At 36.5% G+C, this 23,084-nt stretch overlaps 3 protein-coding genes across 4 annotated transcripts in view; all 3 read right to left on the bottom strand.

Moving 5' to 3' along the window:
• Positions 1 to 413: 413 nt before the first annotated feature.
• LOC117337997 (tyrosinase-like protein 1) lies at positions 414 to 4,807 on the bottom strand. Its single transcript, XM_033899157.1, has 5 exons — positions 4,558 to 4,807; positions 3,315 to 3,418; positions 2,819 to 3,101; positions 2,261 to 2,388; positions 414 to 2,029 (listed from the first exon to the last, which is right to left on the bottom strand). Exons 1-5 carry the CDS (start codon positions 4,558 to 4,560, stop codon positions 457 to 459), a joined length of 2,091 nt encoding a protein of 696 aa, XP_033755048.1. The 5' UTR covers positions 4,561 to 4,807; the 3' UTR covers positions 414 to 456.
• A 5,213-nt stretch (positions 4,808 to 10,020) lies between these two features.
• LOC117337716 (tyrosinase-like protein 1) lies at positions 10,021 to 14,154 on the bottom strand. The gene is made up of 3 exons (XM_033898814.1): positions 13,780 to 14,154; positions 12,260 to 12,387; positions 10,021 to 11,551 (listed from the first exon to the last, which is right to left on the bottom strand). The coding sequence occupies exons 1-3, from the start codon at positions 14,152 to 14,154 to the stop codon at positions 10,066 to 10,068; spliced, it is 1,989 nt and encodes a 662-aa protein (XP_033754705.1). The 3' UTR covers positions 10,021 to 10,065.
• A 6,523-nt stretch (positions 14,155 to 20,677) lies between these two features.
• The window catches only part of LOC117338038 (bactericidal permeability-increasing protein-like), a 29,030-nt gene continuing 26,623 nt past the window's right edge, over positions 20,678 to 23,084 (bottom strand). For both annotated transcript variants that reach the window (XM_033899197.1, XM_033899198.1), the window contains one exon: positions 20,678 to 22,675. In XM_033899197.1, coding sequence (XP_033755088.1) covers positions 22,631 to 22,675 — 45 coding nt within the window. In that variant the 3' untranslated portion in view covers positions 20,678 to 22,630. The remainder of the gene's footprint in view (positions 22,676 to 23,084) is intronic.

Below are 23,084 nucleotides of genomic sequence, written 5' to 3'. Positions count from 1 at the left end.
TCGTTTGACCTGTGGGAGCACTGGCTTGAAATGTTCGGTTTGACATAGATATACATTATGTTTATCGACCAGTCAAAAAGGCATCTTACTAATGAAGCTCTTTTTCGCCTGGAAAATAGAAACAGAATACCACCAATCTCGCCAAACAAATTAAAGATCATAAAACGACGTTTTGATAGTCCGATGTTCCGTAGCCATTTTCTACGGAACCAATCGGATTGCTGGATATGGCTCAGGAATAATTCTTGAATACGAGATTTTTTGTGCCAGTGCTCCCGAGGGATCTATCAGAGCTATAAAGAGAGATCACATGGGTAATGACGATAGGAGTAACATGTCTGTGTTGTATTCCAGTAAAGAATTGGTTTCAAGTTTGATTCTTGATTTTATAATGTAAAACGCATATATCAGAATATTATTTTGGTGTTATTTATTTATAACTAAATAAATGACCAGTTAAGATAATTCCCATGGCCAATCTGAGTACATCTTACAGGTGAACACTACCGGTGCCTTTCCCTGTGGTGCGACAGCCGGAAGTGCTTCTTCAATATCCCATAATTCCCTGACTGCCTCGTCAACGGTCACTCCGTACATCAAGGGGGACGATGAAGTTATCTGGAAGGTTCCAGAACATGCACTATATTTACCATTTAGCAGACACTTAGGTTTACAGACATGACCACACGAGTCAAAAGAACTCATATAAAACTGTGCTGCACCGTGCTTGGGGTTTTTGACACCGACATACGTCATAGATGACGAGATAGATAGCCGTTCATCCACAACTGCATAGTCCTTGTACCTGCCGGAATAGTCAATACCGTCGGTCTGGACATAAACCTTGGACGCACCGGAACCGGAAACACGACATTTATGAGACGAAGCCGGTATTGTTTTTTCTTCTAACGATGTCCCGTTGTTATCAGGTGTTTGGGAATATATATTCTTTGGTGATCCATCCATGCTGCCTGATGTATCAGAGGGTTTCTCGTAAATAACCTTTACCGGTATAAAAACCCAGAGGTTAACATCGCTGACGCCGTTCAGAACAAACGTGTTCAGGTATGGTTTATTGATCTGAGGATCCTCTACACGACGCATGCTTTTCATACTTGTAGTTTGGAGCTTTTCTTCATTGACACTTGAATCGTTACTTATACTACGTCGCTTCCTCGAAGCAGCTAGTGGTGCATTTGGCAGTGTATCCCCCCTTGTCCTCGGATCTCGGCTAAACACTCTAAATCGAGATCCAATTGGAAGTGGACCTACCTGCTGTACCAGTGTCTGTGCCCTGAGTTGGCCGACCGCGGCAGTTGCACCTGCAAATGCTGCTGCAGCTCCGAATGACGCTAACATAGCCGGCGAGAATTCTGCTACAGAAAGAGAACGGCACCTTCCAATCGTTACATTGCAAGTTAAGTAAGGACTTCTGCCGCAGTCAGGGCATGTCGGTGATGGTGCATAGGCCGTGCGAGACTCAAAGTAGTTATTGTACCCCTGGATGTTTCGTAGATTATTAAAAGGTATCATTGGTGCATTTGGAGCATGTAGAACATTTCCTTTCAGTGGGTAATCATACTGTGGATCTATTCCCGGATATTCCATTCGTAGACTGTTCCTGAACAAATACCAGATATAGTCCACGAAGGCGTGGTGCAGGAAGAAGACGGGCTCCTGTGGAGCGGTGGCAAGTGCGGACAATTGACCATCAACCCAGACGTGCGGTCCATCGTGAACACGTTCAATGCTTAATCTCGGAATGGGTTCTGTGACTTCGTAGTGACTGCCCTGTATGAGAATTCCCAGGACTTGTTCATCAGTTATGAGGGATCCGTCATTTCCAATATTCCGGATAAGGTTGATCCCCTGGGGCGTAATCCATCCAGCAAAAGGTCCGTTGTTCACAACTCCAAAACCTTGTCCGAAAAACTCTGGTGACCAGAGAATTGAATCGGTTGGCTCTACCATATCAAAGTCCAGTCTGCTATCCCAGTATGGCAGCGCTACACCAAGTGCTTCTTCAAGTCTAAAATGATAGAGTATCATGAAGAGGGGACAAATAGTCAAAAGAAATTACACCTCACCTCATCATCAATATTAACATATAAACATAGGGTATGATAACACAGCCACCGTCAAGCCAATGTTTTGTTGAAAGTTGAAAAATATCAAATAAATGAATTAAAAGAAGGGCAAGAAGAAGAAGAAGAAGAAGAAGAAGAAGAAGAAGAAGAAGAATTAGAGACATTTTACGTACAGGAGAAGGTAAACCCGATGCCAGCCGAGAAAATTTGGTCCTATATGTGCTGCCAGCAGGATGTATGGCGGCATGTGGATATCAGAAATAGCATCGTACGGTACGAACTGCTCCCCATTCGCCAACATCTGGGGGAAACAACCTCAGAGTAAGTTTACAAAAGAAATGATGCGTAATAATTGGGGAAAACAGTGCCAAAATGAGCGAAAAAAAACCCTAATTAAAATAAATAAAAAAGAAAATTATAATAAAAATACGTAAATTAAAAATTAAAAAATGTCAAAGTGATGCCAGCACAGGCATATGAACAATATTATTCATAGCAGATACAAGACTGTTATTTCGAAATACGATCGGATAATTTGCACTGCTATTTATTCGTGTTACTTGGTTGGAAATGTGCCTTCGAAAGGAAGTTGACCTTTTTGTCCTTCAAAAATTCATTCATGTTATATTTTACTCTTTAAGTCGGTTCAACCAAGGATGAAATTTCACGGAATGGACGGATGATATGTCAGTTTAAAATTACAACTTTGTATTTGAAAAGACCAATCTCACCACAGGTCGTTTGAGGATATTCAGTCTGGTTGTGAATGTGTTCCATTCCGCCCGCGTCAAAGTTCGGACTTCCTTCCTCTCCCTAACGTGTCTCTTGGATCTACTTCCGGTTTCGACCCGTTGTATGACTCTCCTGACGAGTTCCTGGGCATACAGGATGGAAGTGTTTGATATCTCCCTCTGGGGCCGTAGGAGAACGGTTTGGGAGAGGAAGTCTGTGATGCAGAAACTGTTAAGGCTCTGTGATGTCATTTCCGATACGCTAATATTCTCGGTCCTGTACCTGTGAATCATATACGCAAATTTTCAGAAGCAGTCTGAAAAATATTTGTTTTAAAAGAATGACGAATACGCGTACAATTTTTCAAGATTCAGGCTATGTGTCTTAGAATTTTACGATGATTTTTCATTTTTTTCTTTGATTTGTTGAAAATACTGTTATCCTTTACAAAGATTAACAATTGAACACACAAGGGACTACAGAGTATTGTCTTACCTGTAACATTCTCGAAGGATATCCGGCATCGGTAATGGATCCAGTAGGCCAAAGACCACACCCGTGGTAGCAAATGATACCACCAGTAAGACAGTGAGGTAGACCTAATTTGTATAAGAATACATCATCATCATCCTCCTCATCATCATCATCATCAACAACAACAACAACGTTGAGACAGGAAAGTTACTGCAGGTATATATACAAAAGACACGATATTGGCATCTCTTAAAGGAGCATTCCTTCGTTTGAATAAAGTAAAACTTAATGGGAAATGTGTATTTTTCCCAAGTAGTAAAAGTTATAATCTTTAAATTAATACGACAGTTTTACTCTCAAGTATCACTAATTATCGCAAAGGCAGACGGTATTTGCGTACGAAACGTCATTTTTCTGTACATTTCGGCGTTACTTTCATTATTGGTAGGCACAAACACTCATATAATCCTCATTCGGACATATATTTAATCAATAGAAATTTTGCACGTTTCTGATGTCCGAACGAAGGAATGCCCCTTTAGATCAAATCGAGAACTAGATACTTTGGAGACAAAATTAATTAAACTGTATCATACAGCTGTTTCCTCCTTCTAGGACTCATCCGTAAGGGCCTAAAGTGTTGATACCTAGGGGGCAACCGTCAAAATCTAAAATAAAATAGGTCGAAAAATAAATCTGCTGCTCCAATTACTAAATTTCGTGTCAAGATTTTTCAACTACCATTTTTCTTATCTGATGCTTTACTTCTTAAGCTCTCACTTACTGCCCAATTGTCAACCCCGCTGGGGAGTTATGTCCCTGACAGAGGAGTATTTGCAATTTGTACTAGTTAATCTGTGCTTAACATGCAGCACCAACATTTGCGGAAAGAGCTGGCAAGCCAAGTTGACAGTATAATTGTTTTGAACGAGTTTAATACTATAGTATCCAGATATGGTGATTCAGTGTGATGACACTTTAAAAAAGTCCGCCAGTGGATCATTCACCCTCAATACTACAATGTCCAGATATGGTGATTAAGTGTGATGGCACTGTAAAAATCTCTACCAGTTGTTCCTTCACCCTTAAAACTGAAGTGTTCATATAATGTGATTCAGTGTGATGACATTGTAAAAAACAGTGGTTCCTTCACATGTACAAACTCAGCCAAACATCAGCCAGAATGTTAAAATGCCAAAAAACACAAAACAAAATAAATTCTTTCGGATACATAATATTTTTGCAAATAAATTGTTTTACTCACCATCTTACCTGTTGTATCAGAACAACTGTGAACAGCTATATCTCTTCACACATTCATTTGCTTTAAACACATCCACACCATTCTCGATATCTCACATAATACCAATCGTGTCCACTGCTTTCAACATGTTTCAACCTATGATCCATAACGTAGATCACCTCGACGTTTCCGGCAGTAGGCTTGTATGGGAGATGTGTGTTTCAGAAATAAAACACAGCTTAACATATTGGATGCATCATAGGTTTGACCTCAAGTTGCCACCGATGAAACAAAACATCAAATTTGTAATGTTTGTTTCGTGGTGAACATCTTCAATACAAGAGTGTGCAACAATATCGTGTCAATCCACAACAGACACAATACGATGTACACATCTAAATATGGCATCTGTATGGATTAGTCATTGTAATTTGAAGAAACCATGACATGTTAAAATGTTTCATCAAGCTAATTTCCGTTGTAGTTGAAGGGATGTATTCGAAATCTGCTGACATAGGATGTTTACATTTGATGATCAAAGATAACTCTAGAAATATCTTCATGATTTAAACTGAATTTTTTTCATGTATTTTCGACAAATAAGACCTCGGAACAATTCAAAATTCATGATATTATGCAAATTAATTCATTTAATTTTATCTGTTTTTATCTGTATCTAACCATAAAGCGTTAATATCTTGTGTGTCCTTTGTAAAATCCATAGACCCTTCCCCCTCCGCCCCCCAATGAAAACGTGACATTGGAAAAATGTACTTAATAAGAATAGGCAAGAAATGCATATTGCATAACACTCGTAATAAATGATACATTTTCTGATATCATAAAGAAGTGTATTTCAGGAAAGAGCAATGTTATGGTAATTTATTATCTATTATTATATACATGTAATATATTATATATTATTGTCAAGTAGTAATAACGACAGTACAGACAAGTAAATTGTCGATAATATAGTAACACAAATGACGAAGGAAGACAACTTTTTGACTCGTGCCCTGATCGGGCCTCGAACTCACGATCTATGGCACCCAATCGCCTAGCCAAGAAATACCCGCTGCGCCACATCGGCGTTCTTAAAAAAGAACGTTTCAATGGCGCAGTGATGGTCGGCCCGATAACCTGACATGATCATTGTGGAAGTCATCTATAAGATGATATGAATACCTGTGGATCGCAATGTATTTACATACATGGATACGAATTGTACATTATATTATAAATATTTCTCTCAGTACAACTACGACAGGAAATTCAATAACGCGAGAATCAAGTTTGTTGTACTAATTTCTGTACCTCTCATGTTTCTTACAACTATGCATTTCCTCAATTTCACATATATACTAAGGGATTTAAGGGTAATAAGATCTTCCTTAAGGCTTTGAATTAGTTTGTAGATTATAACATGCCTCACGCATGCGATATTATGATAGTAAAATTGCTCGCTTGTGACAAGGATAATCATATTGAGGGAAGTTTCGGCATCTCCGCAGTTCTGTTTTTTTATTACATGTATATGTATTTGAGGTTCTGCTTTAGTCTTTCGAGCTAACTTTGTGCATATTGCATGTCATGTTCATATGATCGCATCTTATGTAGACATTTTTTATTTAACACAAACCGAAACTAAATGAATTGAAGGACAGCTGTTTTATTTCAGATTATACAATACGAGTCTTTTTAAAGACACATTGTTCTGATAAATGACAGTGCAGTCCCAAGTTTAAGTACATCAGCGTATTAAAATGCATTAGTTCCGTTTACAGCTGTTATACAAAACCAAAACATTAATTAATACATATCCCTATCCATATGACACGTCCTTTAAACATGACAAATGCACACATCCTGTGTCGACTGGTGGTGGTCTTAGGTTCGGGATATCCTTGACAGCAATTACCATACTGTCGTAATTCATATCACAAGTGATTATTCACTATCATGCAAACCTGTGACTTTGTCTCCGAAAAAGAATTCATAGAATAAAATGTAGAATATCATCAGAAAATGGACTGACATAAATTCTCGTTTTGAAGTATTCATATTTCTTAATAAGGTCTCAAGTCGGATTGTGTTGTACTTAATATTCCGAATGGTTCGATTGACCTAGATTTGTATGGCGGGTGTCAATCAAGCAGAAGACGCTTACTCTTCCTGAGCTCCTGGTCGCATTCTCTTTGTACTCTTGCTTGAGTATACATGCACATGTATATGTTTGTTTATAAATAGATCCTCTTTAATTGGCTGAACTATAATTATAGTGTCGTTATGTCGGTATGTTTTGTTCTACTTTATCGATTTGTTACCATTTTATAAATTAACCTTGTTTGATTAAATCAAGGGCACTAATCATTTTAATGAGTAACATTTAACGACGAATGTATGTTATTATTTCCTATAGATATGAATGTAGTACACAATGTTAAATAAGCAATGTGTTCCCTTACGAAAAAAAATATATCGAAATTATAACCAAATCTTCTAAGCGAGATGCACCTGTTTCACAAATCCAGAATATAGGTTTGTTGTCACTGCATTGTATTTGAAAAGATGGGAGTTAAAATATTCAAGTTCGCCCACTACATTTCCTGATTTATCGGACATGTTTCCTTAATAATGATTCACGAGTGTAAATATAATTAACTAATTATGTTCTAGTTTATAACCTGTGATGCACCGACCAGTCTTTTTGTCATCCTTTAAATCATAAACATTCATGAAGATGCAATTTTGTGGCTTAAACGTGTCTATTGTACATAACATATGGACATTTTTAACATGAGATAAATTGCTATCCTGTTTGCTTCATGTTTTTAAAAAGGAAAACAGAATAAATGCCAAGCTACTGACGTAAATGTGTTCATGTTTGTCGTGTGCATGTTAACACAACAAGGTAAACCTATATTATCTCGGTCTCCAGATATTTTATTGAGCTGGACATTACCGTGAAAGGTGTAACTACGTATATCCACCGATAAGGTAAGTAATTTATATGCAAGTTACATAACAAATAACCAAGGATTTTTGTTTCATCATTTTTACATTTGGCGATATTTGCGTAGATGTTCATTTCACTGCAGCTGATATAAGCAATTTATTCTGAATACTATTGTTATATAAATGTCTGTCAACAGTTTTAATCTTAGATATTCTCAACATTGTTAAAATTATTATATTGTCTCACGATTAAGAATCTAGGTTACCGGCATTGGATTGGATAATATCCAAACGGTGTCATTCAGAATCTAGGTTACCGGCATTGGATTAGCATAATATCCAAACGGTGTCATTCAGAATCTAGGTTACCGGTATTGGATTATCATACTATCTAAACGGTGCCATTCAGAATCTAGGTTACCGGTATTGGATTATCATACTATCCAAACGGTGTCATTCAGAATCTAGGTTACCGGTATTGGATTGGATAATATCCAAACGGTGTCATTCAGAATCTAGGTTACCGGTATTGGATTATCATACTATCTAAACGGTGTCATTCAGAATCTAGGTTACCGGTATTGGATTATCATAATATTCAAATTGTGCCATACTAGGTTTACGCCAGTAATATTTAGTTTGTATGTGTTATATCATATAGCATAACAGGATATTTGCCGTCAAATCATATCAGTTCCTATTGTCTCAATCAAACCACTGGGACCTTCCCCAGTTATATCTAGACATGTATCAATGCAAATTAATCTTTTCGGAGATACTGCATGATATGAAATGTGCACGATGTAAAATATTCGTGGTTGATAGGAGACCGCCAAATATAGATACACTCGGACTACGATTTCTTAGCATAAAAAGAGTTTGAACCATGAAACTATGACGATGCTGTATAATTGCTAATTTTCACGAGTCTAGTCTTTCGTGGTTGTCCCGGACTACTTCGCGGGTATCAAATATATGGTATAAACACCGTCTTGTAAACATTATGTAGTGAATATTCACTGGATATCAGTTTTAATGTCCGCGAATATAGGGAAATGAAATCCGCCACGAAAATAACCAACTATACAGCAACTCAAAATCACGGAAAGATGTACCCACGAATATTTCAGGTTAAATAGTAAGATGATTTAAGTCTGAGACCGGGATAGGCATCGAAGGATACAATACATGTTGTTTGGGTTTGTTTTAGGTGGATGACCTACATTTATAAATTTACGATAAAATCAACACAAAAAAATATCCATTAAATAACTACAAAATGTTAGTCGGAGTGTCCGATGGTGTATTCATTCTAGACTATAAGGACGCCATAATAGATATGATCTATTGTTAGCGTAAAACATTAATGCCCGGGACACAATCACAAAATATAGAATGGGAAGGATGCACTGATGTCAGAGACTCTGTAGATATTATTTCAATTTTTTTTTTTTTTTTTTTAGAATTTATCTATCAACGTTTACACAATTAGATATTAACATAAACCAAGACTGTGTACAACTGTATATACATGTAGACTGCGGAGAGCAGCTAGGTAACAACGCAAACATAAATCTGAAATAGTTCTTGCCGAATGAACTAGAATACCCTAGTTCTTATATTTAGGGCGTGTCTCAAACCGGATTTGACCAATATTTCCATGAAGCGCTCATCATTTCGGAACACCTAGTGTTGTCCTCTATCAGCTTGCATATTGGATTCCGTTCAAATCTATATTTCGTTTGTATTTCGTCCTCGTTTGATCTCTTTCAGTTAGAATTAAGGGTTTGTTTACATGTAAGTATTCTTTGTTGTTTCCTTTTTTTGATTAAGGTGTCCCGCCACTTTATCGCTAGCCCTCCATCTGTCGGTCGCGATTTCGAAACTAACGTGGGGCAGTTGCCTGGTACTGACCGTAAGCCGGCGGTTTTTCTTTGGGTACTTCGGCTTTCCTCCACCTCCAAAACCACGTTCGTCCTTAAATGGCCGTGGCTGTTAATAGGACGTTAAGCAAAATAAAAACTTCATCATATAGATAACAAACAGAATATATATTTCTTTTAAATTTGAATCTTCGATTTATCAGTATCAGTTTGAATATTATGATCACATGTCAAAAAGGAATGCATTTTATTTATGGATCTGAAGTCGATCTTAAAACATAATTTATTTTAAAAACTGATACACTTTATATCGATGTTCAACTAATCATCCTAATGCATGCGTTTACAGATTGTTAACACACTTATATATATACTAGTTCATCTATTGCTAGCTAAAGTACATTTTACCGGTGAAATATCAGAAATTATCACCTTGATAAAAACATGTCTTCACTTTTTGCATCCTCACCATTTATGATATCATTTCTGGTATTGACCAATCAGAACGGTCTATTCTATTTGCCGCAATGAAATTTAATAATTTGAGGATATTCATAGAAAGTTCAATTGAAAATAGAAACAAAATGCATCAAATACAATATGATAATAATTTTATTATAAATTAAGTAAAGAAACAAAAGGCATTTTCTCGTTTAATTTTTTAATACTAGCCATTTAATGCAAGCCCCTACTACGATCGCCATGGCCACTGTTTTTTGATTTTACAAATAAATGCTATCGGGATCTCGGCACCATGAGCCTCCGCGAGGAGTTGATCCCCAATTGTCCAAACTGTTTGTACGGCTTCTTCATAAGTTCTCCCATACATTTTTGGAAACGCTGTTGAGATCTGAAAAGCTCCTGAACATTCCTGATACCTGCCATTCACTAGACATCTAGGTGTACACACCCTGCCACACGAGTCATATGCTGTCATGTAAAATTTAGCTGCGCCATTTTCTGGTTTCTTTACTCCAACATAAGCCATAGAGGAAGAAATAGGTAGCCGTTCATCGACCACTGCATAATCCTTATACCTCCCTGAATAGTCTATACCGTCCGTTTGCACAAAAACCTTTGAAGCACCCGAACCGGATATGTGGCACTTTGAATAAGTTGCAGGGACTTTCTGTTTTATTTCTACTTTGAATGTGTTGTACTTTGCTGGGGAGAACATATCAGTACTATTTACTAACTTTCCGTCTTTCATTATGAATGATTCAAATTTAGCTTCAGGTGGTCTTTCAAATATGATCCTAACAGGAACAAAGGACCATTTGCTGACGTCACTGATTCCATCTATGACGAATGTATTTTGGTATGGGTTGTTCATTTGTGATGCATCATTTGAAAAATGAGTTGTCGTGTTTGTTGTTTCCTGAACACTTCGACGTCTACGGACTGGAATGGTGGTCATTGACGCATCTCCACGAGTACGGGGATCGCGTAAGCCTGTTTCAAACCTCTCTCTGACTGGAACTGGCCTTGACCCACGTGCACCTGGTGTGCTGGTGAATCCAGGAGCAAACCCCCTGACTGACACACAATATCCAGGAGGCACACACTGCAGGTACGGACTGCCACCGCATTCTGGGCAGGTAGGGGAAGGTGCATATGGGGACTCAATGTCGTTTCGGAAGCCCTGAATATTTAACAAGCTGAATGGAATCATTTGTGACAGAGGGGCATGCATCCGATTACCTTTTCGCGGGTAGTCGTTTTCTGGATTTACACCGGAATTCCGTAGAATGTTTCTAAACATGCTCCAAAGATAATCAATAAACGCATGGTGCATAAAGAAAATAGGATCCTGTGGCGAAGTGGAAATTCCCGACATTTGACCGTCAATCCAAACATGGACGGCGTTGTGAATAGCTTCAAAGGTCATCTGGGGTAGTGGGGCGGGTTCTGAGACATCAAAGTGACTGTAGGCTGACATTATAGCATTGACGGCACTATCGCTGACCAAAGATCCATCATTTCCTATGTTACGGACAAGAGGGACACGATCAGGTGTGGGGATCCTCGGCCAACCTCCAAACGGGCCTGACGCGACACTTCCAAACCCTTCTCCAAAGAACTCTGGTGTCCATATGACGGAGTCTGTAGGTTGGGGCATTCTGAAGTCAAGCCGACTATCCCAGTAAGGTATTGGCATACCCAAAGCCTCCTCCAATCTGTCATCAGGTAAAACAAAATCTACGTTACTTACAGGGGCAATCCTTCGTTTGAATTAAGTTAAGGTTGTCAAAATTAAACTTATATTCATTTTTTCCCAAATAGTAAAAGTTATAATATTTACATTAATAAGGCATTTTTACTCTCAAGATAAACCAAAGTTCTTCGAGTAGTAAGTCCTGAAAATTATTAATTCGACCCGAAGTATAACTAATTACAGCAAAGACATACAGTATTTGTATATGATACGCCTTTTCCCCTGTACATTTCGGCGTTAATTTCATTATTTGTAGGCACAAACACTCATATAATCATCGTTCGGACATAGATTTCATCAATAGAAATTGTGCATGTTTCTGATATTCCCTTTAATAAAAATTGCAAATAAAATATTTGTATCCAACCAGAAGGCGGGTCATTGTAAAAGCTTCTTACTATATTGGTATACAGTTTAATTCTTGCGACTAATAAAACATTGCAAATAAAATGTTTGTATCTAACAAGGCAGGTCATTATAATTTCTTCTTACTATATTTTCTATACAGGTTATTTCTGGTGACTAATAATATGTTGTTTAATATCGTATAAGGAAATGAAGTATTATTCGCGTTGTGATATCGCGCCTAACACCATTTGCCCCTAGTGATATTTTTAGTTTTCTTAAGTTTCTGGTTGTACTAGGTCCGTTCTAAAACAATATAACTCACAAGAGCAGGTAGATCCTGTGCCAGCCGAGGAAGCTAGGGCCATTGTGAGCTGCCTGTATGATCGCAGGGGGCAGGTGCATTTCAGCAATAGCGTAGTACGGCACAAATGGGGGCTGTCCCGGGGTCAACTGTAACAAGAAGGGAATATTTCGTTGTAACTTATGTTATACGGATAAAATAGCACTTATGTGATATTTTTCAGGCTGTACATGAACGAAGACGTATGACAAAAAAAAAGACAAAAAATTAAATAAAAAAATTAAAATAAATAAATAAAATAAAATAAATAAAACAAAATGAAATTAAAAAAAAAAAAAAAAACAGCAATCAAGCAAACAAGCGCATTCCGTAATCCTCATTGCGCATCCATATGGAGATTTATCGACCATTTAAAAAAAAAAAGTCTATCAACATTTAGTCAGAAGAAGTTATATAAGCAATAACAATTATTGTATTTTATTGACAGTGTATATTGTTTGGTGAAAATATCACCTTTAGATCTGGAATCACAATACCAAGTTTTATTTGACTGTGTAATAAATACGAAATTCTCTTTATTATCATTTCTTAATGATTGGTAACGCATGGCGTATTATTTGTATAAATTCTTAGGAAATGTGACGCCAATCCAACTTACAACTATAATTCGTCTTATATTATGGTAATTATTAAACCATATTTACGCCGCTGCCGTCGACGACGACGATGGCGCCGATAATGATGATGATGTTTAAATTGTATCATTTAAAATTAATTAAAGTAATAATAGGTATAAAATTTGCATAGGTCAAGATCGCCTCACCTGTGTCATCTATCTAGACACAATGGACCTAATGACGATAATTAACAACATTTGCATACAATTTTGCCCGTTTTTATATCTGAGGTCAGCATATTAACCTCAACTAACATATAAAGGTATGACAGTCACAGAGGATCTTTCGAGAATTTCACTGTTACCTACATTTGCATGGCTATTTCTCTTTCCCTCATTGACGTAATGTCAAGTATGAAATTTTAGTTTCGTCTAAAATTATATATCCGGTAGACAAAATCATGTTGAATATTCTGCCTGTAAATAATTAATCAACCACTGAACATCCAAAAAGGTTTCTTTTTTGTATTACACCAAAAAGTAATTTTAAATACGAATTAGTACCAGACAGAGTTTAGGTTGAATAAGTAGAAGCGCATTACTGAATTGTTTTGCCTAGAGGGTAATGGTAATGGTAAACATCGCGACCAAAAGTCCGCCAGCAGAGATAACCTACAAGCTATCTCAAGAATAGTGTACAGTAATAAGACGAATGGATAATTATTAACAGATATATTTCACGCTGAAGGAAAATCAAAACACAACTACGTTCTGTTTTGTCAGATTTCGTATTGGGGAAACATTGCAAATACTAGTAGATGCTGGATTTAAAAAAAAATATGTAACGGATTTGTAAACGTAATGACATTTTATGTGGAATGACGATTTACCCGACGTTACTAAAATGCAATAAGCTTTTACTTACAATTGGTTGTTGCAGCTGGTTAAGTCTAAACACGAAGGTTTCCCATTCCCGACGTGACAGAGTTCTGATTTCTCTTCTTACACCCATAATACTTGCGCCTGGGAAACCTTGTCTTTTTGACCTATGACCTTTTTTCTCATGTTTACTAATGACCTTTCGCATTAGTTCTCCGACATAGGCGATTGTTTGGTTGGTCACCTGTCGTTGTGGCCGAAGATGTGCAGTCTGGTAGAGGTATTTTGTGATACAAAGCATGTTGATTTCCTGAGAGGGTTTCTCAGTGTAATCTATGTTCTTTGTTTGGTATTTGTAGCACTCCTGCAAGACGTCTGGCATTGGTATTTGCTCGACAAAGCCATGAGTTGTTCCAGTCATAAACCCGAGAAGTACTGTGGCAAGAATGAAGGGGCACATACTTCTGGAAGTCTTTGTAAAGAAAAAGGAACAAAGGAATTATTTCCAAACTAATGTTAAACTAGAATGAAAAGAAAACTATGATAACATCAGATGTCATCTCTCGCCTAACTCAAGGACACCATTATACCCAGTTCAATGCATATAACATTATATTTACATTGAAGGATATATTGAACAATAATAATAATGTATTTATTTTGAAGGGGATTTGCCAATAGTAATACTTAGTTTTGCAAAACAATTTCCTGTCTGTTTGATTTTGTTGGTTTGTGTGTGTTAGTGTATTTAACGACGCTACCTAACTAATGTAGAAAGACTAAAGTTTTTATCGGACTGAACAATTTTACCTACAACTGAAAGAAAATGCTAAAAGTACACGAGTTAGGAAAGCGAGCATTATTTGTGTATATCCAATTAAATATATAAACTAGCAGATAGTACGGTTTACATGTACCTATTGATAACATGATATATATCAACAAAAATTATGAGCAGATGTAGCATTCCATTATAGAGGGATGAAACAATAAATAATGTTGCATCTGCAATTAGAGTAAATCGGCATTTAAAATGTTTACGTTGAATCTTTATCTCATTTTAATTAGAATAGCAAAAGAAAAAAAAATAAGAGAAAAAAAAAATAAATAAATCATATAACTTCTTCATTTTTATGATCCTATTAGTTGGTATATTAAATGTCGTTATCTAGATCTACCATGCTTATACTTTCAATAGTAATAATACTTAAATATACTAAAAAAGATAATTCCAATGGATGCATTTTTACAAAAGGTTTGTTATAGACATAGCAATTCGTCGACGGGCTACATAACATATCAACATTTCATCAAAGTAGATATAGCAGTTCTTACCATGACGGACCCTATCAGGCGATGACGAGCTAGTGACTGCAGAGGAATACGTAAAGTCCGTACTTTTTATATACATTCTATGCTAATTTGATAAAGATTTCCGTCATATGATAGGGATGGTATGCAATACTAGCAAGACAGTTTTATCCATTTTTAGGTTTCGTCCTTTGAATATAATTGATAAAAATAATTAGCATTAAACTATTCTTGGGTCATAACGAGCTCGCCTACTAATTAAACCTAATGGGCTTAATGATTGACTGACAGTTACGGCATTTGCATACGTTTTAGACTGTTTAATGGGTGTTTATGGCACTCTCTGCTGTGGTCATAATACTCGCACCTGACTAAAATATACATTTACCTACTTACACCTGTCAAAGTTCATCCTGAAGATAACAGGGTTGTGATCTCGAAAGGTGCAGCAGAGGCCTTAACGGCAATCTATCTCATTCATATGTGTTCCATTCCCTCTTTGCCTTAATGAGAAAGGGTATTTTGACATTTTCTACTGTCAATAAAATGTAAATTGGGATAAGAACTGTTTCCTAAAATAGTTATAGTGTATGTTTATATTTGTATAGATGTGACTCTTTCGATAAGAAAGATCCTTGAACATATCATCTTTCTAAGGTCAAAACGTAATTTTGATATACATTTTAATACTATCTAAAAAGTGGTGCATATTTCAACGTTTTAGCACAAGTAAAACCGGAAATAATAGATTGCCTTGTGCAGATCAATTAGGCGAATTGAAATAAAAATTAGTTCCAAACACCTTAACAGCCTTCTAAGATGTAGTGATGTAAAGACTCCGTCATCGATTTATTTTGATAACCAATGTCATTTTAGGAGGCAATTTCAACATTTAAAGTATATCCTATCAACAGATATGGTAAAATAAGGACTCCAACCCCATGCGTGCGAGATGCATGTGCAGTGTATGTGTCTTTTGGGAGGCTTTTGGAGGTTGCGGCAAAATCGCGTTTGTCTCCTTTTGATAGCGCGGAACTGATGCCGACTTAATAGTGCTACCTCGCTGAAGCATACTGCCGAAAACATCCAGCAGGATACTTGTTTGTTTTTTGTTTGTTTTTGTTTAACGTCCTATTAACAGCCAGGGTCATTTAAGGACGTGCCAGGTTTTGGAGGTGGAGGAAAGCCGGAGTACCCGGAGAAAAACCACCGGCATACAGTCAGTACCTGGCAACTGCCCCACGTAGGTTTCGAACTCGCAACCCAGTGGTGGAGGGCTAGTGTTAAAGTGTCGGTACACCTTAACCACTCGGCCACCGCGGTCCCTCCAGCAGGATACACCACCCGGTCAAAACATACTAACAATGAGCGAATTGCATTGAATTAAGTAACACGAGGAATACCATATGCATGATAAAAGAAAACACTGACAATGATGTTCTTGTGATAATACAACATATTTGTGTCAACAACACGTTTTTGATTGCAGTCGTAAATGTTAAAGTCGATAAGTTTCATTTCTGATATATTGATCAGACGCATGTACACGTGCAATGTACTTTGGAAAACTGTATGTTTGTTTGTTAATCGCCCCTTGAACAGCCAGGGTCATTTTTGAGGCCGGACTATAAATTGGAGAATACATCAATGAACAACATACGGGAGGTCCGTCGCATGCCATCCAGAACAATTAGGGTCAAATGTTTTACCCAAGGACACAACCTGAACAGCGCAGACAAGGACCATTTCTAAGCCTGCCGATCAACACCATTTTCACCTGAGGTTACCAGGTCAGCGCTCTAATCGACTGAGCTATCGCGGCCCCTCTGGTTAACAGAGACGTCACACAAAGAAAAAAAATGTAAACATCTATAAATGGTTTATATATACACCTTGATGGAAACTTTAGGGGCTTTATAGACGATCTCGTGAGATTGTATTTTATTTCCCTGTGCGATATGAAGTTGAACGTGTTAGAAGCTGTATTGAAAGCCTGATGTAGCCACTCTCTTCCCAGTTTGAGAACAAGGTATCACCTGAATATGACCTATATACCTGGCAGTAGTCGTCGGGGAATCGCTTCTGATATATTTTCAAGGGTGTCACTACTTTATATGCTTTGTTCATTTTTAGCGCCTTTTTGTAGATTTTGAATTAGAATAGTTCCGGTTGCGTTGACAAATGTCCTACTTGCTTTTACAGCCTCATACCGAGACAGTGATTTTACAAGTTCAGGAAATACCTGAGGTTATAGGAAGTGCAGAAATAAACAGATTTCGTGGACAGACAGTGAAATCGGTGATTTTACTTTATGAATTATTAGAATCTTGTTTACTTTCTGTAAAGTAAAATAAATTAATCTAATATTCCAGTCGGGAACTGTATTTATGTTCTTACTTAGTCAATAAACAGGAAAATCTATTAATGTCGTCATGAAAGTTGTCAATTACATACCAACCGTGTCATTTTTGTTCGAAATACAATCTGCCGACTCTTCCCACTAGTGCCCCTTGGCCTGTGACATTTACACGTATGCTAATTTGTTGAAATGTACATGCTGAACATGGCCGGGATGACATGTGTAATGACGTAAGTTCAAAGCGTACAAACATAGGTGTAATATGACCGCGTGTAACACTACTTCCCTTTACCAGGGTAACCATATCCTTAATCAACCCTGAGTCATCACATCACAGCGTCTAGACATATATGACCGGCGTCGTAACGGAGGCAGAAGACGCTCCTGATTTTGGAACATATCATCATTGTATTTTCACCTGAAGCATTATTCATGGTTTGAATTAATAATGATATTTAACATTTTGTATTGCATCTTTGTTTACATTTCAGTAGTCAGTAGTGTAAAACGATAAAGCCCGATTTGTTTAAGTTATTTTCAATTTAAGAAGCATTTAAAAATAAATGTTTCTTATTAAATTGACCGGAACTTTTTCTCACGCGTGCTATTATAATTTGCAATGTACAAGTATTGCCTCTTTTACATAACAAACTTTACTTAACCAACAAATGGTATGTTTTATCAGTTTTAGATATGAATAAAAAAAACGAATATTTTTTTCAAAAAACACTTCTTTGGTGTATACCTAAATTATGATAAATTATTTTGGCACATCATCTAATTATAGACTGACAGAGAAAGTGCTGAGTAAGGCTACCTACCAAACAAATAGAATCGTTGATCGTAATGTGGGACTGTTCAGTGTCTTGACACATACTTCAGCAGTTTCTGACACATATTTAGTTGACAATTATCTACTACTTAACGGACATATATTTACAACTAATTGTCATATGACCTCGCAGCTGCATAATTATGTATTTAACGCTAAATAATTTTAATTAGATAAATATATATTTCAGATAAAATGGAATGCATAATTGACCAATATTTCCTTATTTGGGCATTGAAATATACTTTATGTTCGTCTGGTCAGCCCTCGTGTCCATGAGATCATTGCTCACAGTCTGTGTTTAATAGTTATCGCTTTTAATTGTGGCTTATATTACGATAAAAAGATAAAAATGGTTAAAATGGCTCTTGAAGGAATCTTATATATATATCATAAATTTAGTTCATATATGAAAAGACTTCTGGTCGTCATCAAATGTTTGTCTAAAAATGGCACCTGATCTACGTGTCGTATATTATCTACTGTTCATATTGTCTTTTGTTCTCCGTACAATTCATTATTTTTCTTTCCTTTCGTTTCATTTCCAATTTCGTATGTTGATGCTGTTATATATGCTCTATTCGACTTTCTTCGGTCTCTGTAAAACCTCAATGTACATGTGTATGATTACGATAAAAACGTTCAAACAGTAAAAACAACAGAAGAGCTTGTCGTATGTTACAAACAGTTATTGATAAAGACAAACACGATATGGTACCCATATTGACGTTAAACGAATTTGTAAAAAAGATAATAATAATAATAGCTACAACATAACTATTAAAAATAACACAATTTGAGGTCTTATTAGTTTCGTTTAAACATACTTTATTGCCAAGAAAATGATACGAGGATTTGTTATAACATTATTACAGCATCATTAACGTCCTTTCCTCAAATATGTACATCATATTTACAAAATGGCAGTAATATAATATTCATAATATTTATAACATAAATAACATTATAAAACTATTAACACGAACAACAAAAAAGAAAACCAAACCCCTGTGCACATTCTCACCATTATAAAGATTCTAAAATATTTATATTATTAAATCTACTCTAGTCAATACGAATAGGTGCACAACTTGAAAAAGATCTTCGTTAGTTCTGACGGACATATCTGGAATATCGGATAATCAAAATCTAAAATTAATTGATTAATGTTTTTAGAATTTAGATTTTGAAACAACTCGTACTTCTGATTTGAAAAAAAGGACAGTAAAAAAAGAAATAAATTTATTTTCACTTCGAGATCCAAATAAACATGAGGGGTTATCTACAATGTTAACCCCGAATAAGTCGTAATTAAGGGAAATGTAGTTATTATGTGGCATATTTCTGCCATCGAGTTGCCAACTTACGACTTAAAGATGTCGACATATTTCCGAGAAGATGTCGACATAAACCGAAAAATATGTCGACTTAATAGTTTACTTATCGCGATAATATTGCCGTGATAATTATCTAGGAAGTGGCTGGCAGAAATATGCCACCGTGCGATATAAAGCCGAGTTTCCGACTTCCTAGATAATTATCACGGCATTATTATCTCGGCAATTAAGCTAATAAGTCGAGATATGTGTTGGTTTATGTCGACATATTTCTTTATGATGTTGACATCTTCTCGGAAATATATCGACATCTTTAAGTCGTATGTCGGCAACTCGATGGCAGAAATATGCCACCATAGGTTATATCTTAATTTCGTGTGAAGAATATTTAGAATTCTTTCACCATATCCGAAATAGCTTTGAAGAGTAACATCACATGGAAATAAAAACGGAAATAAATCATTATGCGTGGATTTCCATCATCACCTTTTGTGACGTATAAGGGGAGGAACTGAGCGGAAAGGGCACATCGAGACGTGCGCCTTCTCACATAAGACACTCAAATGTCTAAAGTACTTCAAAGCCCTATTGGTTGTTCAGCAATTTAATGCGTTATAAACGTCATATTCATAATCATAGCTTGCTCTTGTCAAATAGTTCTAGCTGGTACATGGCAATAAATGTGTTACATCTACATCCGTATTCTTTGTATTTACATAAATAGGGCTTTAAATGTCACAGCGAGCTTCGACAATTCATCTTGTGATAATTACTTTTGAATAATAAATCAAGTTACAATGATATTTATATCATAGGTGTCAAAGGACACGTTACCGCTCGAGCAGAAGTATCTGTCCAAAATGTCCGCCATTACAGGATTAGAGCGAAGCACGTATATACGCAACAAGAGGTGGTTTATTAATGTACCGTTTGGCACATTAAAAACGTTGAATATACTATTAAAGATATCGAGATATATGTCTCAATAACGAACTGGCGTTCTCGTCAGTGGTATATCATGACGCTTTCAAATGATGGGGTCGACTTGTCTCCGTGATTGCAAGTCTTATCATTATATATTGCGGGATATTTTTTTTTTAATTTCATTTGTTTTTTTATTTTGAAATCATATTGTACAAACATAATATATTACACACATGTATAATCACATGACACACAGAGACAGTATTACAAATTAATATTTAGTTTATTACTACTGCATTTTCATTCATACAGTACACATATATTCTTACATACACACATATATCATCATATACTCTATTACAAACTTACTTATTGAATCAATATTTATATATGCAGCCGTTCTTTCATTTACATCCATGACTACATGCAAACATGAAAAGTATATCTCCACACTCAAAACACTAAATATGAAATATGGCGAGAGGGTGGGGGATGGGAGGTGGGGCGGAGACAGAAAAAAGAGATCGAAACAAGGAAAACAGTTATACATATATATTAACTTATTTATTTCTGTTGAGAGATGGAAATCGAATGATGAGAGTTTCCTCTAGGTTTTGAGATGTGGGGAGTAACGTGGATAAGGACAGAGTTTTAAGTTACAAAGGCATAAGTTTTAGCTATTAAATATTAAGATGACTAATAATTTGCTCCATTTACTTCAGGTATTCGTGAATTTTGTTTTGAAAAAATCGTTTCGACCATTTGTATTTCTGTGTGTTATAGCATTCTTCTATGTTGTTTGCCAATGCGTTGACATTTAAGGGATAGTTGCAGGATAATTTGGTTTATCTGGTTTATTTTGTTTAAGTTCCTATTAAAACAGCCAGGGTCATTTAAGGATGTGCCAGGTTTTCGAGGTGGAGGAAAGCCCGAGTACCCGGAGAAAAACCACCGACCTACGGTCAGTACCTGGCAACTGCCCTACGTAGGTTTCGTGACTTATGACCCAGAGGTGGAGGGCTAGTGATAAAGTACCTAGCCCACTCGGCCACCGAACCTATTGCGGGAAATTGTTTGTCAAAATGTGCAGAGTTGTCTTTTTAATACAAATGATAGAAAATAAAACTGTATAAATCCCCCCCCCCCCTCCAAAAAACCCCAAATACATGTTTATAGAAAGAAACTGAAGTTAATTCATAATTACACACATTACATTACTTTACAAAGCAAATAAGAAAAAGTAAGGAAGAACTGTTTTGTAGTCGGATGGCACAGTGGTTACACATTGCCTGTCACCAAGGCGACCGGCTTCAATTCCTCGATCGAACGGGAACGTTACGAGGTAGCCGGACCACGTGGGGTTTCCCCAGACATTTCGGTCTCCTCCAAATTCGGGCTTTTCCATCCGTACGTGTGTGTGTGTATTATACAGTAGTTGTCATTATCGTACCTTCTGATGTAGATAAGGTAAACAGATTAATCATCTGTAGATTACTGTATTGTAGTGGTGTAGAAAGTGGGGATGTCAATATATTTCTTCCTTCATTATGGAACATCATACTCTGACCTTTACGAAGAGGTCATGAACAAACTGCATCAGCATACAATAATCTCATTCGTATCATAATGATTTTAAATAGGGAAGTAACATCAAAACAGAACATGGCAAATATATTTGAACTCTTCCTCGTTAGAAAAAGTTTTGATGAAGTATCGTGCATATGACCTAAAACCACTAAAGCCCATAGCATAATGCGCTAACACATTATTCTGAATTCTGCGTAGTACTGGACAAAAATAATTTTGTGCAAGTCGGCGTCAGGGTACGCGTTTCGGATGTCTGTATACAGAGGCCACTCAACTCAACTCTTCATGATGAACTATGAGACTATAGCCAAACGTAAGGTTTCCATATGATACAAGATACGTCCATTTACTTGGTCTTGGTTACCACGCGTTTGTGATCATTGTTTTTAAACATCCATGCAATTTTAGCAACATCATGTACATGTGACATGTCGTTGGTCAGTCTTAATTTTGTCCACTTTCTATCGAACTCTGGTTTTGTTTGTTGTTTTTGTCACTTGCGCAGGAGGTCATCTCAGGTAATGTGATGACAACTTGGACCATCCAATCAAATGTCAATGACCTCCAGATCAGTACCTATGATAATGGCGTCCTGGAAAAAAATAGAAATGATAATTATATAATCATAGTTATATAATAATATTTAGCTTTATATATACCACTGTATCACAGCATAAAAGCCGTCTCAAAGCGGTTCACAAATCATCATCTATGATTATTGAGTCTTTAGCTAGCAGCAAATTTGTTTTTCAATACTTTCGGAAGCTCCAGCCGGAGCTGCCATTTTTGCGCAAGTAGCGTACACAAAAATTTTTTCGTACTGTCCTATCATATACTCACTTACAGCTTAGCCAAAATGTTGGAAAACAATGGGTTAAGTATCTAGTTTTAGAATACAACACACCGCCAGTGTCGGGACTCCAGCTAACAACCCTTCAGTCACTAAACCCTTTGTCTTACCACTAGACCACCGTGCCTCAACATAAATACTTTCCATGATT

Source organism: Pecten maximus, chromosome 11, assembly GCF_902652985.1.
Source record: "Pecten maximus chromosome 11, xPecMax1.1, whole genome shotgun sequence".
Taxonomy (NCBI): Eukaryota; Metazoa; Mollusca; class Bivalvia; order Pectinida; family Pectinidae; genus Pecten; species Pecten maximus.
The sequence above is the reverse complement of the archived record's forward strand: the minus strand, read 5'-3'. Positions and strand labels throughout refer to the sequence as shown.

What these genes read in the sequence shown, in the direction of transcription:
- LOC117337997 (XM_033899157.1), bottom strand. An exon ending in ATCCTTCGAGAATGTTACAG is followed by an intron (nt 3,102 to 3,314) that starts GTAAGACAATAC and finishes TATGATTCACAG; the next exon opens with GTACAGGACCGAGAATATTA. An exon ending in ATATCCTCAAACGACCTGTG is followed by an intron (nt 2,389 to 2,818) that starts GTGAGATTGGTC and finishes TGTTTCCCCCAG; the next exon opens with ATGTTGGCGAATGGGGAGCA.
- LOC117337716 (XM_033898814.1), bottom strand. Translation starts at nt 14,154, where the DNA reads ATGACTGGAACAACTCATGGCTTTGTCGAGCAAATACCAATGCCAGAC. An exon ending in ACCAGCTGCAACAACCAATT is followed by an intron (nt 12,388 to 13,779) that starts GTAAGTAAAAGC and finishes TTCTTGTTACAG; the next exon opens with TTGACCCCGGGACAGCCCCC. An exon ending in CACAGGATCTACCTGCTCTT is followed by an intron (nt 11,552 to 12,259) that starts GTGAGTTATATT and finishes ACCTGATGACAG; the next exon opens with ATTGGAGGAGGCTTTGGGTA.